This window comes from Protopterus annectens, chromosome 8.part0 (genome assembly GCF_019279795.1).
Source record: "Protopterus annectens isolate FY-2018-M chromosome 8.part0, PAN1.0, whole genome shotgun sequence".
In the NCBI taxonomy this organism is placed as follows: domain Eukaryota; kingdom Metazoa; phylum Chordata; order Ceratodontiformes; family Protopteridae; genus Protopterus; species Protopterus annectens.
Genome location: NC_056741.1, coordinates 1,371,727,568 through 1,371,744,039, shown reverse-complemented (window position 1 = coordinate 1,371,744,039; position 16,472 = coordinate 1,371,727,568). Strand labels below are relative to the sequence as shown.

The window sequence follows — 16,472 nt, the reverse complement described above, 5'->3', positions numbered from 1 at the left end:
GTGCGACAGGGGTATAAAAGAACCAGTCGACGCCATTTTCTTCAGTCTTTCTTGCCGCGCGGTGCCCGAAGCAGAAGCAGTTCGCAAGTGCCATTCGGCCAGCTCCTGAAATTACGAAAAGTTTGCAACTGAAGTCTTCTTGAAAGCTAAGTACCCCGTTGAGGAAACTTTTCTTGCCTCAGACCGATGTCAGACAAAGTTAATAATTGTATTTCATGTGGGAAGCAAATACTGCATAAGGATTTTCATTCCCTCTGCATTCCTTGCTTAGGCCCAGACCACGACGTCTCGGTCTGTCATTTTTGTGCTACATTCAACAAATGCACCATTAAGCATCGGGCGGAGTTCGCCCAGCACTATTTTGGCAAAAAATTTAACTATATTATGTCGTCGGATACTCCGACTCCAGTTTTGTCTAAAAAACGCAAAGATAAGGACCGACACACGAGGTCCGCAGCCTCTACCGACACCACGCCAAAGCTGACTACAGGTGGTCTGGTTCTCAGCGAGGCGCCTACGCAGCCCCTGCCTACCAACGACACTTCATTGGCAGTGTCTACTGTGCCCGAGATCGCAGGCTCCTCGGCCCACACCCCGACTACAGATACCGAAGCCACTCTTGGCATTGAAACTCAAAATGTAGACAGGTCTGCCTCCTCTCAAGATGTCTTCAGACCTTCCTCTTCTTTTTCCATCAAGGCTTTCACTAAGTCTAAAGCAGCCATGCATTCTAAGAGACAAGCTACACAGGGCCCTTCTCCAGGCCCCATGCCTAAAAAACAGATGCTTAAAATGGCTGAGGATTTAATTACTCTTATCAGGGGTTCTCAACCCCCCTCCCCCCGGACAAAAGGCCCAGAGTGGAGGAAGAATCCCCCTCCTCTGACCAGGCCTCCATTATTTCAGAGCATTTATGTCATTTTGGAGGCCAGAAGGCCGTCTACTAGAAAAGCTTACTTCGCAAAATGGAAACGGTTTAGTGCCTGGAATGAGAAAAAGGGCCAGAATCCTGGAAAACTGAACTTACCTCAAATATTACAGTATCTAGCTGAGCTGCTAAGCAGTGGACTTTCATTCTCCTCCATCAAAATCCATGCCTCAGCCATTTCTGCAGAATACAACACTGATCCACCTTTATTCTCTCACCCCCTCTTAAGACAGTTCCTCAGAGGGGCTAAGTATATAAAACCCCCAAGGAAACAACCAATACCTGCTTGGGACCTCAATTTCATTCTAGAAAAGCTGACCTTGCCTCCTTTTGAGCCAGCTGCCTCAACAGATTAGCAATATTTGTCCTGGAACACAGCTTTCCTTCTGGCTATCACCTCAGCTCACAGGGTGTCGGAACTATAAGCCCTCATGGCTGTGCAGCCTTTCATCATCTTCCATCAGGACAGAGTTTCCTTACAAACCAACCCGTCCTTTATGCCAAAGGTGGTATCCAGGGTAGCTTTGAATCAGGCTATCCACTTACCTACCTTTTACCCTAATCCTCAAAACAAAGGGGAGAGACTACGACATTCCTTGGACATCCACAGACAGCTGCGTTATTATTTGGACAGAACAAAGCCTTTCAGAAAATCAGAACAGCTCTTTGTGTCCTATGCTATAGGAGCTCAAGGGAAGCCAATTTCCAAACAGACAATCTCAAAATGGATAGCCCACTGCATACGCTTTTGTTACTCTTTTCATGGTAAAACTGTACCTGCAGGCATCAGATCTCACTCCACAAGGGCCACAGCTACCTCTGCATCTTTCCTCAGAGGAGTTCCTACCAAAGATATTTTGGAAGCAGCCACTTGGAGTTCTGTGCATACCTTCTCCAAGCACTACCACCTACCATTATACTCCAAAACTAGAGCAGGCTTTGCCACTGCAGTCTTGCAGGGCATCCTGGCTCCTCCTAGTTCCACCTAGTGCCTTCCACCCCTTTCTTAGCTTTGGGATTCTACCCATCTGTTATGACTGCAGCTGTATGCACGATGAACATAGTACAGTTTTGTACCTACCATAAATGTAGATGTTCGAGTGCTAATACAGCTGCAGTCCAGGTTTCCCTCCCTCCTTCCCCTCTTGGGACAGGCCTATTGGCTAACACCTCCTCATACAACCTGATTGGGGTATTCATTTATGGTGTATTTGCTTGCAACTACTGTATTTTGATTATATTGCATTGCTTTATTACATAAATGTATGTATTGCCTTCCTTCTGGGGGCACATGACATCTGGGGCAAGAAAAACTGAAGAAAATGGCGTTGGCTGGTTCTTTTATACCCCTGTCGCACTGACGTCAGGGAAGAGGCGACGACAAACAACGCCGGGCCTAGACTTTGGAATTCGGCCGACCGAGGACCCGCCTGACGGCAGGAGAACCCATCTGTTATGACTGCAGCTGTATTAGCACTCGAACATCTACATTTATGGTAGGTACAAAACTGTACTGTCTCCCTCCATTAAATACCATTTAGTTCAGTGTCTTTCATTTGGTTTACCCTTGCTTTTCTACAGTTGAAGGTCCTTTAATTCATTCTTAATGTCTTATAGTTCCTTAAATTGCAGTACTTTAGCATTTTTCCAAAGCATAGTAATTACTTTTTTTGCCACCAGCAAAACCAAGCTTATTGAGGTTGTTTAATGCATCAGAGCCTTCTCATCCTCGAGCGAGCTCAAAAACATATTCTCCCTCTTAAGCTGACATTGCCTTTCCAGAATCACTCCTGTTGGTGAGTGTATGTCTGTCTTTACTAGTGCAAGCCTAAAATGCTTTTTTTAATATTTTCAGCTCACACCCATAGCTCCTAATGTCATCCAGGCTGTTGTGAGCCTGACTTCTTTAACTAAGCAACTTACTAGCTAATAACAGGGAGTGTATGAAAGTGCACTGAGTTTTTAATAAAGTGACACTAAGATTGTTAATCTAGGAGGTACTGCAGTAGACTTGCCTTTGTCAGTTATAATTCATATCTTCATATTTGTGTTCATATTTTTAGAACTGAGAGCCCTGAATGTTATTGAGGGGTATTGTGTGATAAGCCATTGTGGGAGACAAGGAAATATCATAACTGATATCCTGTTATGTCATGTTATACATGAGATATTGGTAGTTGTTTGTGATTATGAAAATAAACAATATTTCCATATGCATGTAATACTTTTAAAAAGAAGTAACTTATAAACTGTTGCATGACATCAGGTGAAACCTTAGATGTTGTTGAAGAAAACAGTCAAGTGATACTTGCTGTATAAGTTGCAAGTGATACTTGCTGTATAAGTTGCACCGTGATATAAAGAGTTATTTATATTGTTAATTGTCCAGTTAAGCATATGTTTTCATATTTCTATAAATATCTCAGTAAAGATGCAATCACAGAGGAATTTCATGTTGTCATGTGAATGTTTATGCCTAGTTAAAAAAATGTTCTAACAATATATGCAAAGGTTGTACAGTTTCCAAGATGTGAGAGTTTGCTTGTGAAAGTTTAGCAAAACAATATAATTAGGGGTTAGTGTGTAACTCTGTTTTATAATATATTATATTATTTATGGAAAGACTAGGAATGAACTGACTGTTATTGTTGTAAATAATACTTCTTACTGGTAACATTGCTATTTCTGCTGTTTTAATAGATTTTACTGATTACAAGATATTTCTATTTATCTGCCTTCAGCTTTTTTAAGTTCATTTTTCAGAAAATGCTCAGAATGCATGCTGTATGTCTGGGCTGCTAGAGGTGTGACATTACTCACCACATTGGTATTAATGATCTAACCATGTACATGTCCAGAAAATATGGTACCAGTCCCCAAGCTGATCTTCATTAAATCTGCGACAGATTGGGTAACCCCTGTAAACATTTTGTGCAGTTCCTCTGGGGTGTAAATTTATTTGTACAGACATTTCTAAGCAAGTGTCATAATCTTCCTAGATTTGGTTGCAGTTTTAGGTTTAAAACATATTTGCTGACATACCTTTTTGAGTATTGCTGTCCTAGTTTTTCTTCCTAATCTTGCATCCACTTTTGGGGTCTGCTTTTGTCTGTTTCTATGAGTCCTCTGTGTATCCTACTTCTCTGTTTTTTGCTAGATGGATTCTCTGTTTGGGCTCTTATAAGAAACTTTACTTCTAGCATTGAGTAAGTCTTTTGTGGCACTTCCCTCCCACATCTTTTGAGTGCCGATATCAATGATAGATATGACATATATTTATTCTGTCTAAAACAAAGTGTCTTTTAAGTTTAATTCTACTAGCAGTTCTTTTCTTCGCGGCCTGCTTGCTCCTAGTACATCAGATTCTGCCTGCTTTTAGACCAATTTTTTAAAGTAGAGTTTACATTCACAACAAGTACTGCCATCCATATCAGAAGTAGTTTGATCTTCAATTTTTCAAACTAATACCCTACCCACCTTACAGGTAGCTTTGCATATATCCCTTGATATGTGCTTACCCGTTACTTCTGTTTGATACTGTAACCAGATATTTAACCTACTTGCTTCTAGGTTGTCTCCCCCTTGCATTAGTGCCAAATGTTTCCAGCCTGAATGGTATTTCTCATTTTGCATATCTCTGAAGTATTTCCTCTGGGTACTTGCTATCTAACCCTCTTGCTTCCTTAGGAGAATCATTTTTTCTCAGCTGACCTTCGGGCATTTATCTTTCCAGAGAAAGTTTTTTTGTTTTTTCTGGGAGTGCTACATACACTGTCTCCCACTTTGTACCAAGAGGGTTGGCCCCCATAGGTTATAAGGGTGACCTCAAAACATTTTCAGTGCATGATCTTGTTGACTAACTCCAAGGAAATTACCCTCTGGCTTTTGATAAGGTTAAGCACCTGTCTATTAATCCACCGTGTGTCTCTTCAAGTCTCCTGGTCAGCCCCATACTGAAATACCTCATTCTAAAGTATTCCTAAAAAAGGGATACTGTAAAAATAATTCTCCAATAGGAGCATAGTTTATTGGGATGACCACAATTTTTATTTTCATTGACCGTATAATCAGATTTTTTTAGCAAATTCTTGCAGAGGTATAAACAGGGTAGGAAGTCTCTCTCAGAGTCATTTAGGTATAGTATTATCTTATCAGCAAATAATGATATTTTTTCTCATGACTGTTATCTGAATGAAATCCCTGAATGGACCACACCTTGCTTTTTTATTTTTTTTATTTTACATTTGTTAACCGGGAAAGTCCGACTGGACACAGGTCCATTTTCAGCGGAGGATGGGGAGATAAGCTCCAAAAAACACACAGAATACAAGGTTATTACACAGAACTTTCATTTCAATTCATGAGAGCCTACACAGAAAGAGAGCACACATAGACAATGTGGAATAAATTAAGAATTCATACAATAATCAATCATTGAGGTATAGAATATCAAAAAGAAGCAGTTTTTAGTATTCAGGAGACAGACTGTCTGTGAATAGCTGGGGTACAGTGGTATTTTCTTGTTAAGGGTTAGCCTGGTGAGTGGCATGAGCATAGCCAATTATTTTGAAAGTGGTTTTTCAGGAGTTTTTTAAGCTGAGAAGTGGAGGTGGTAGAGGTTGTTTGGCTTGGTAGAGTGATCCATTTTTTGGCAATGGTGCTGACAAAAAGGGATTTGCCAGCATCATTTCTGTGCTTGATGACCGTTATGAGGTCCTGGTTGCTGGATCTAATGGGTCTAGTAGGGATGTGTGGATGTATGAGTTGCTGAAGTGCGGGGGTTAGGTTGGGAAAGTAGTAGAGTTTGTGTGCAGTAGATAGTTTATTGAGTAGTAGCATATGAGGTATCTCCAACCAGTTGAGCTGCTTAAGTGATAGACAGTGATGGGACCTATAAGAGGCTTCGGTAGCAAATCTGGCGATTTTGTTGTAGCAAGATTCCATTTTTTTAGGTCGGATTGACGGAGATTGGTTAAGATGGGAGAGGCATATAGGAGGATGGATAGGGAGGATGGATAGGAGATGCGTTCTTGTAATGGTTGCTTTGGTGATATTAGTCATAAAGTGTTTATTCCTATAAAGGAGTCCCAGTTTTTTGTTAACTTTCTTGATGGTTTGCGCAGTATGGATGTCAAATTTATGATTGTTGTCAATTTCTACACCTAGCAGTTTAGTGTGTGTGGTAGGGCTGATTTGAATGCTGTCTTTGGATTTGATGGAGAAGCTATCACTTAGGGGTGGTGGTTTTCCTGGGCCAAATAGAATAAGTTTGTTTTTTTTAGGATATTTTAGGATTGAGAAGACGTTCTATATTGGTGAACCACGTTTCTGTGAGGGTAAAGTAGTTGTGGGTTAGGGATTGAAGTTCATATAGGGTGGAGGCGGCACAAATAAGGGTTGTGTCGTCTGCGTATTGTACTACTGACACAGAGGGTGAGGATAAAGTGATGTGGTTAGTATATAGGGAGTTAGTATATAGGGAGAACAATAAGGGACCAAGAATAGACCCTTGAGGGACTCCTATGGTAACTGGCAATAGGGGGACTGTTGGTCTTTCCAGAGAACTGTTTGTTGACAGCCTGATAGGTAGCTGTTAAACCAAGATATAGAGGAGGGGTTTATGTTTAGGGTAGATAGAATTTTAAGAAGAATGCTGTGGTTAATCATATCAAAGGCTTTTGATAAGTCTAAGAATATGGAGGATACAAACAGACCCTTGTTTCTGTGTTGGTTAACTATATCTGTGAATGATAGGAGGGCTGTGAGATGGTCTAAACCCATGTTGTGAAGTAGAGAGAAGGTTGTTATCTTTGAGGTGTTGAATTAGTTGAGTGTGAACCACTCTTTCTAATATTTTGGACAAAGATGATAGGATTGCAGTTGGACAGTAACTGGTCAGCTCTAAGGAGTTTCCTCCTTTGTGTAGTGGAATGATATGTGAGGTTTCCCAGGAGGTGGGCACTTTGATTTCTAGCAGTGATCTATTTATGAGAATAGAGACTGGGTAGGCTATGGCATGAGCTGATATCTGAAGAAAGTCTTCTGGTAGCCTATCAGCTGCTAGTCTGGTTGGTTTTAGTTTTCTGAAGAGTTTAGAAATTACCTTGATGGACATGGAGTGGAGGTTGAATTTGGGGATGCTGGGTTGAGTATTGAAAAGGGTAGGGATCTTTGTTGGTGTGGGACTACTGGTACTGTTTTGGGCATTAGCTAGGGTCTGCACAGTTTCGGTAAAGAATTTGTTGAATTGTGTGGGAATGTCTTCAAGATTGCTAGGTAGCACTGGGGATGGAGTGGTGGTTTTTCCTGGGTGGAGTATTCCATTTAGTATGGCCCAGAATTTTTGGGTTATGAGGATTTTTTTCTTGCATGTTTTTATAGTAATTGGCTTTGTCTAGTTTGATTTGCTTTTTGGGTTTTTTTTGGAGTTCTAGATAGTTTTGTCTGAGACATAAGATTTTATTTTTCTGATATTGTGTCCAGGCATTGTCCCTTTTTTTCGTTTCAGTTTTAGTCTCATTAGTGAGCCATGGGGCATAGTTAGTTTTTATTGTAATGGTTTGGGAAGGTGCATGATGGTTTTGGATTTTTAGGAAAGTTGTATTGAAATGTTCAACTGCTTCATCTAGGGCTAGTTGTTTTATGGGCCCAGTTGACACTTTTTAGCTCTTGGATGAAGTTAGTGGCTATAAACTTCTTTTTGTTGCGAACTTCCCTGAGGATAGGTTGGTTGATAGATTGTGTACCTAATTACGTAAGTTGGGTGATGGTCACTTAGGCTGTGTGGGAGACAGCTGGATAGGTGAGCCTGAGTGGGGTCAGATACTATGATCCAGTTAAAGATTAATTGGTGTTTGGATGCTTTGTCTCTTCTAGTGGGAGTGAGTATGGTTTGGGTAAACCTGTGGAGGTTTAGAAAGGCAGAGAGATTGTCGCTGGAGCAATTTGTCCAGTCTGTATTGAAGTCCCCTAGTAGTATGGTTTTGTGTGGAAAGGAGTTTGACATCCAGTTAAACAGGTTTTCCATTACAGTTGTATTATTGCCTGGTGGGATATAGCCACCTGCAATGATTATGTGCTTATTGGAATTTATTTTTAATTTGCCAAGGATTAGTTCTACATCTTTGATTTCTAGATTTTTGTAGTCTAATTTTCTATGGTGAGATGATTTTGGAAGAGGATTGCTACACCCCCTCCCTTTTTTCCTAGTCTATCTCTTCTAATAATAATGTAGCCAGGGGCAGTAATTTCATCATTTTGGTGTTCTGGTTTAAGCCATGTTTCTGTTAATATTGTGACTTCTGGTTTATGTAGGCAAGCAAAGCATGAAGATCCTGCGTTTTGTCGAGTATGCTTCTTACATTGATGTTTAAGAAGAGAGTAGATGATGTAGGTCTATTGTAAAGGGCATTTAGCTGGTTTAGGTAGGGGTTGGTAGCTGTTGTAGGTCCTGGGTTGGGGTGTATGCCACTGCAACTAGTGAGTGCGTTGAGTAGAGTTTGCTAATTTTTTGTAATATTTTGCTCAGTCTTTGAGAGGTATGAGGGTTTATTTTGATTGTTGCTGTTTTGTTTTCGGCATCAGATGAACCTCCCCAAAAAGGTTAGTCTTCTGCCCATTAAAAGACAGAGCACAAGAGCACATGGGTTAGCATCACAGCAATGTCCTCAACTCCTTTTCTATACTGAAGTGTTAGCTGGAGGCATTTAATTTGTAAAGTAGCAGTTCAGAAAAGGCGTACAGACATTCAGTTTGTTGTCAATGTAATTTAACATGTTTCAGTGAAGTAGTATAGACCCAGTTTGTTAGCTTTATGCCCCAGTCCAGTGTGTTGTTGAGTGAAAGGAAAATTCAGGGTCTTTTGATTTACCCTATCCCAAAACAAATATTTTACCTACTGTACCACCCACAGTGTATATTATTAAACAAAATGTTCTGCCCATGTTTACAGAAGATAAGAAATATGAAGTTAGTGAATAACTATGACCCCAACCCTCACACTTGCCTTTGTTTGGCATCTAAATTATATATGTAACATGACAGATGTCACGGTAATGCAGAATGTTTCTTATTTTAAGAAGTAGACAAATAACTGTAATTCTGATCACCGTGGTGATGAACTTTGTGTTGAAAACATACTTGTATTTATAAAATGATGCCACTGTTTATGAAGCAATGCAAACAGCTTTGTGTAGGTTTTATTTTGACAGAATTATTTTCCTTTGTTTGGTAGGGGGTCTTGTAATTATAGTCAGCAGATCTCTTATGGCTTTGTGCTTTGTTTTCAGCACCAGATGGCCCTCCCATAGAAGTTACTCTTCTGCCCATGACATCACAAAGCATAAGGGTCACGTGGAAGGTGAGTGTTGTATTCCTACATATAGTCTGTTTTTTAAGTGGTTGTTGATACTAGCAAATTATTTTCAATCCATGTTTAAATATGTATATCTGAGATGCATTAAATCTGGGGTAAAGAAATGAAAGCAGTAGGTAAAAGTTTACAAAGCTTTAAAAGAGTAACATTTTAATGGAGTCTGTGCTACACACAATTATTCATTATGCACTGATGTTTTGTCATTCCTTATGAATCTGCCCTACATTTCCACATTGAAATTAATTTCCCCAAAATAGAATGCAGCACAGGAATTTTATGCTCAGTCCCATTACAGTGAACCTTTTGTCCCTAGTGTGACATGAAAAGTAGGTATGTCTCATGCTACAAGTATAATTAACACTTCTAACATATTTTGCTTGCATAATTGGACAGAGCAACATACAGTGTAATTAAAAAATAGTACAGAAATAATTTTGCTAAAGCATGATAAGTTGTAACACTTGATCAGACTTGTCCAGACATACTGTGCATATATTGTGTATGGAAAGAAAGGTGAGCCTAATCAATTGCATTGTGAAGGAAGAGAATTACTTCTGCAGACCAATGGACTGTATGACAGACCTAAAACATTTTGCAATATTTTTTTTCATGTAGCAGTCACTGTGAACATTAATTGCAGCTGGGTTCTGCTTTTAGAAAAGGAATGATGTAAAGTAATGCCTGTTGAGATTTCATGTAATTCTACACACATTTTAGAGTACAGAATCTAAACAACTGTTTTATCATATAGCAGCACCTGATAAACATTATTTTCAAAGGAGCTGTGTATTAAACAAGCAGGAATGCTTAACATGTGTGTAATACAGGGAAGTAATGGTGGTGGAGGGGCTCCACTTCCCTGAAGGGTTTCTTATTTCCCTGTAAAACCCTGGAGGGCATTTTTGCATTTAGAAATTGGGCTGCCTTTTAGCTTATGTAGTTTTGTTATTAGTATTTGCATATATTTTTCTATTTTTGATATACGATAATTCCTCTGCCTTATGTTTCAAAGTGTCTGAAGGATATGTAATTGTCCTTAGAGGACATATTTTACATCCAAAATTTATGTTATGTAAGTATTTATATATTTATGTATTTATTTTTCACATTTGTTTACCGGGATACTCCATTGGGTTGTTATGAGCCCATTTCCAGTGAAGGCCCGGGGAGAAAAGCTCTGTAGTCAAAAAGTAAATATAACAAGCATGAACAATTAAATAAGACTATTCACAGTAAGCCGTGGTGGTACAGCAGTAGCGTTGTTGCCTCACAGCAAGAAATTCTCCTGTTCGATTCTCAGCTGGAGTGCCTTCTGTGTGGAGTCTGCATGTCCTCCCCGCGGTCGAGTGGCCTCCAAAAAACATGCGTGAATGGGCGTGCCTTCGCTGAAAGTTGGGCATCGGGGCTGGCAACTCGGCACCATAAAAATCGACTGCCAGTCATTAGCGGACTGGAGTTCCGCTGTGGTGACCCCTAACCGGGAAAAGTCGAAAAGGCAAACAACAATTCACATTAAAAACAATAACAGACGAGTAATCAGTGTCGGGCATTTAACACGACAAGGGGTAAGTGACTTTGTACAATTGTTACTAGCTATTAATACATAAAGAAGTAGTGAGGAAGGTTTTGACTAAAGTAGTATGGATGATACAGAAAATATATTGGCATATGTTACATACAGAAAAAAGATAAATAGAATATGGAGTGTTATAAAGAATACAAAGAAAGTGACACAATGTAAAGTATAGGCATGAGAGACAAGCTGTGGCTGTGGAGGAGTTCAGAACTTAAGAGTCAGGGGTAAGGTATTAAATAATGTCTGTACACATACACACAAACACACACACACACACGCATGCACTGCCAGACTCCCGCACATGTACACAGAAACCCATATACACAAATGTGTCCATCATTTTATGTATTTGACTGTGTACACCTCAAATGTCTCACTGTGAACAAATTAATGAAAAATACTTATACTGTAAAACATTGCTGCTTTCCCCCTACACACACAACCCTCCGCTGTACCTCATATCTTTGTTCTGTCACTCAAAAAAATAGTTGATTTTCTGATAAAACTGGTGAGGATTACAATCAGTCAATAAAGACAGATATTATAGCGTCATGTTTAGTATTGTTCAGAAACTACATGTTGATGCAAACCATTGTGATCTATTACATATTTAAGTTAATTAGGGTGAAATTAAAAAATGTTTGGTCTTTGTTCAGAATTCTTGAGCAGAGAAGTTGAGAGATATGTGTACACTGGAGAAAAGAATTTGAGAAGTATAGAAGTATACACACACACACACACACACACACACACACACACACACACACACACACACACACACACACACACACACACACACACACACACACACACACACACACACACACATAAACACACACATAGTTGCATTATGCTTGCTTTATTCTCAGTTTTCCCATGCTCACTAAACACAGCGGGGGGGGGGGAGTAAAATGGTATGTCCTTGTAGTTGCTGATGCTGCAGTTACTTTTGTTAACTGGGTTTTACCTTTTTTATTTAGTTTGAGACTATTTACATTAGTGTTGTATTACTCATTGCACCGTGGGTATCTGTTTTGAATGTGTTACCTAACTTATCAGAAAAGAAAGTTTCACAGCAGTATACTCTGCATCTTGGAATATGAAACACCAGTGGATTGTAATGGGCAGCATGATGGATTTTTGTTGACTTGTATGTTTGTCTGTTAACAAGGTAAGTAAACTGGCCATCATAGATCCGTTTTAGCCACATCCTGGGTCACAAGGGCAAGGGCAAATGCAGGAAGTATGTGCAGTTTAGAATAACCAACTAGCATGTTTTTGGAAAGTCATCATAAACTAGAGTACAAAATATAATATCAGCTTAGCAATAGCTAAGGAAACAGATAAGACAGATGAATCTTCTCTTCACATATTTATTGCATAAAAATCACCTGGTGCCTTGGTTTCTAGACTTCAAGGGAGAATGAAAAGGTATCTCCTGTACATATACTTACAATAGCAGCAAAGCAGTTAACAGTTAATTGATTCAGTAAACATCCATTCCATCCAGCCACAACCCCTTTTTCCCATTTTTGCACTTTCAGTCTTTCCACCTCAACTTGATCATTGGTATCATGTCAAAGTACGCAATTTTATTGCTACAAATATGTCCAACATTATTGTAATGTAACTTATGTTTATCCAGTGTATGTCAGTGTAGGCTCATTTATTTATTTATTTATTTTATTTTACATTTGTTCACCGGGATAGTCCGACTGGATTCATGTCCATTTTCAGCAGAGGCCTGGGGAGAAAAGCTCCAAGATAGACAGATTCAAAAATATAAACAAAGAAGACATATTTAGAGGTAAGCTATTTACAGAGGATTCATGGTATAAACATGATACAGACAAGTTCACAGTTATAGTTATCCCCGGTTTAAGTCAGGGGGGAAAAATTGACATTAGGAAAAATTAATATATTAATAACTATTTACATTCATGATGAGGGTTTTCCAGGCTTGTTACAGTCGCAAAGCCAGTTTAGTGCCAGATGTTGTTTGAGTTTGGTTTGAAATTGGCCTAGGCTGGAGAGCAAAGTAATATCAGCTGGAAGGAGAATCCAGATTCTACATGCTGAGTTTGCAAGGAGGGCTACCCCAGCTGTATTGTTAATTTTGATTGTCTGAATTAGCAATTTGTTCGAGGATCTAAGCAGTCTCTGATTGTTATGGGGGGTGATAACATTCCTAAGGGATGGTGAATCATCTGAGTTATGGAGAATTTTATTAGCTATAATCAGGAGGTTGTACTGGATTAGACAGGGAAGTTCTAGCCACCCAACTTGTTTGAGGTTAATCGAGTGGTGTGTTTTAAATGGCAGGCCTGTGGCAAATCTGGCAATGTGATTGTAACAGGTTGACAGTTTATGTAGTATTGACTTGTTAAGATTAGAGTGGGGGGGAGCATATAGAAGTGTTGAGACGAGGTGGGTGTGGGCTATGGCAGTCCTGGCAGGGGGGTTAGAAAGGCTTTTATTTTATGCAAAGACCCTATTTTTTATTGATGTTCTTCATTAATTGATTGACATGCAAATCAAATTTTAGGTTATTGTCAATAATGACACCTAGTAGTTTTGTAGAGGGGTCAGGGGAGATAGTGCCATCTTTCGCCATCATGTTAAATGTAAAAGCAGCAGACCTCATAACAATATTGGAGGATTTGAATTATATTCATGTACTTTGTTGACAGTTTTGCAATTGTTATCTTATGTGTCTTATTTTAGCCGCGGTGGTGGTGCTGCGGTAGCGTTGTTGCCTCAGAGTAAGATGCTGTCCGGTTTGATTCTCAGCTAGAGTGTCTTCTGCATGGAGACATGCATGAATGGGCGTACCTTCGTTGAAGGTTGTGCGTCAGGCCTGGCAAGCCGGTGGGTAAAAATCAACTGCCAATCATTAGCGGACCGGAGTTCCGCTGTGGCGACCCCTAACCGGGAAAAGCTGAAAGAAACAAACAATCTTATGTGTCTTATTTTAATTATTGTATGGTATTGTATCATTTTTGTTTGGAGCTTTTAACTGCTGGTCTCAGCTGATTTTTTATGTGGTCCAGTCAAACTTTCACAGTCAATAAATGGAAATAAATAAATAAATAAATAAAAATAACATCATGTATTATACTTATAGAAAGTTTGAGTTTAAACCTTTTGTAATGTCCAGTTAAAGTCCCACCGGAATGCCACCAATTAATTATGTGACATCCCTTACTATCTTTGGTAAGTAACTAAGGAGCTTCAATCCTCACTACTAACTCCCAATGTGAGACTGGCCGAAAGTTTATTTGTGGGTTTCGTCATTGTGGCAGCAGCAAGAAAATAAGGACCTGACCAATCATACAGGCACTATTTACCTAACAAGGAGTCTAGGGCTATGAACAGACTAGGGAAGTGGGTATGCTTCAAGCCTCTTCACACTTAGGGCCCTGAACTGCGCCACTCACATGAACTGTTTTCAGAGAGATCTAGTGCAACAAGCTTGCACCACTCTAAGAAGGCCCCAACACTAGACTCAAAGAAGCATTTGAAAAAGTCCTTGAGCACTATGTTCAACATATCAAACTCTTCATGCAGCTCTTGCACAATGCGGCTGATCAAGTGGCTTGGGTGTTGCTATGAGGCATCAGGTCTGGTTATGCGTATGGGATTTTGCAGACAACTATATCATGACCTTTGCGAAAAACGGAGGGGCTGCCAGCCCAACCAGATAGAATTTTATAAATAATTCTATGTCATTGTAAATATTAATGTGATCCACAGCTTGTGTAACAAATGTAAGAAAACTGTGTTATGTTCGGAGTTTCAAAAATGTAACCACAGTGCACCCTTGTTGGAAGAAGGCTAATGAGTAAAGCATTTTATGACTGTTTGATCTCAAGCTAGGAGACAGGATGTCTGGTCTAGGAAATTCTTTCTATTGTTCTAAGACAGAGATAATTACTAGGTTTTATATGTAAAGCATCTTTTATTGCTTTGGATTCCTGGCAGGTGGAGATTACAAAAAGAAATGTTAAAATTTTAAGTTCTGTGAGCCTGGGAAACTTAAGTAGAAGTGTCAAGAATTATGTAATCTGAAATGACTCAGCAGTAATGTGTATTATCAATTCAAGACTTTCTCAGAAAGAAAGATTTAGCATTTTGTATTTGTGTCTGAACCTGAACACATCAGCTCACCAGCATTTTGCTGTGCTGTGTAAGTAGTTTATTTAGAACAGTGATTTCTCTTAGAGATAGATAGAAATATAGCTAAATTAGTCTAGCTGTTTTCTTTATTTATGTCAGACTGTCCTACAGTATTGCTTTAAAGTATTTTCCTGTGATTTCTGAAATCTCTATTATCACTGTTTTGAATTGACGAGTAGTGTCTTGTGTTTTTGTTATTTATTATTAAATACTTTAAACCTTTTAACTGTGGCTGGTTTGTGTGTAGAGATGTTTAAGCTCTTAAGAGTACTTGCATGTATTTGGTGACACTGTATAGGCCACCCCTAAATAGCCTTCAAGTCTTAGTCACACTTACCAATTGGATAGTAATAACATTGCACAGTAGAATTGGACACCCTTTGGTAAGGGCCTTTATAGTAGCTGATAAGGGTGGTTGGTGGCAGTCGATACTACCTTATAGTCTGGGCAGAAGGGAGCATAGCTGGAAAACCTGTGCCTGCCTTCCCCCGGAGTGTCTGTATGTTTGTATATAATTCATATCTCAAAATGTGTGTGTGTCAGCTACTTGGGCAGGGACATGAAGCACTGATTGGATAGAGAGGCTGCTGGAGGTGTTGGCTTGACCACTCAGATGAGATCTGTACCATGTAGCTGTGCCAGTGGGGAGTCTTATTGGGGATCTGGACAGAAAGAGAGAAACCAGCCCCAGACTGACTGTGATCCATGTCTGCTCTTAAGGGAAATTGTACTTTACTGCATGTGTACTTGTTATCCTCCCAATGTGGACACCCCTCACTGGTGCTAGTGGTGAGGATTGAGGCTCCTTGATTACTGGACCAGTGCACAGGTGTCACAACCTTCACAAATGCCCGCTTTGATGTATCTTCATTGTTTAGTTCTTCTGTAAGGGAAAAAAAAGGCAGAAGTTTGAAGAGGCAGGCAAAATATCTTCTGCCATAGGAGTGAGATTTGAGGCACCATAAAGATCATATAGTAGGTACCAAAAGGATCCAGTGTCACTCTGGTTCAGAAAATACAAGTAGCACCCATGCTTTCAGGACTGGCTGAAGTAGATGCAGCCCCTTCAGTGGACAAAGTCTCAGAGGCCGAGGGGGTTGGCATAGCTAGGGATATCATGTGGCCTTTTCCAAATGACAGCCTTGCTATCCTTGAAGGGCTGCACTACTGTTCCCCTCTGGAGCTACTACTCTGACTAGGGATAGTTTATCCTTCTAATCTCCTGAGTGGATAGCCATTAGTCAGGACAGATGGATAAGAGGGCTAATATCCAGAGGCTGTTCAGTACCATTTTCCCAGCCCCCTCATATTTCAAATGCATTAGTTAGAGGTGGCAAAAAGGGAAATTGTATCCTTGATTCAAAAAAGAGCCATCCAAAAGGACACACTGGACTAGAAAGAGTCAGAATTTTATTTTA

At 39.7% G+C, this 16,472-nt stretch overlaps 1 protein-coding gene across 1 annotated transcript in view; it reads left to right on the top strand.

Moving 5' to 3' along the window:
- DSCAML1 (DS cell adhesion molecule like 1) overlaps positions 1-16,472 on the top strand; it is a 1,743,400-nt gene that overhangs the window by 825,549 nt on the left and 901,379 nt on the right. The window contains exon 10 of the mRNA XM_044080956.1: positions 9,217-9,287. Coding sequence (XP_043936891.1) covers positions 9,217-9,287 — 71 coding nt within the window. The remainder of the gene's footprint in view (positions 1-9,216; positions 9,288-16,472) is intronic.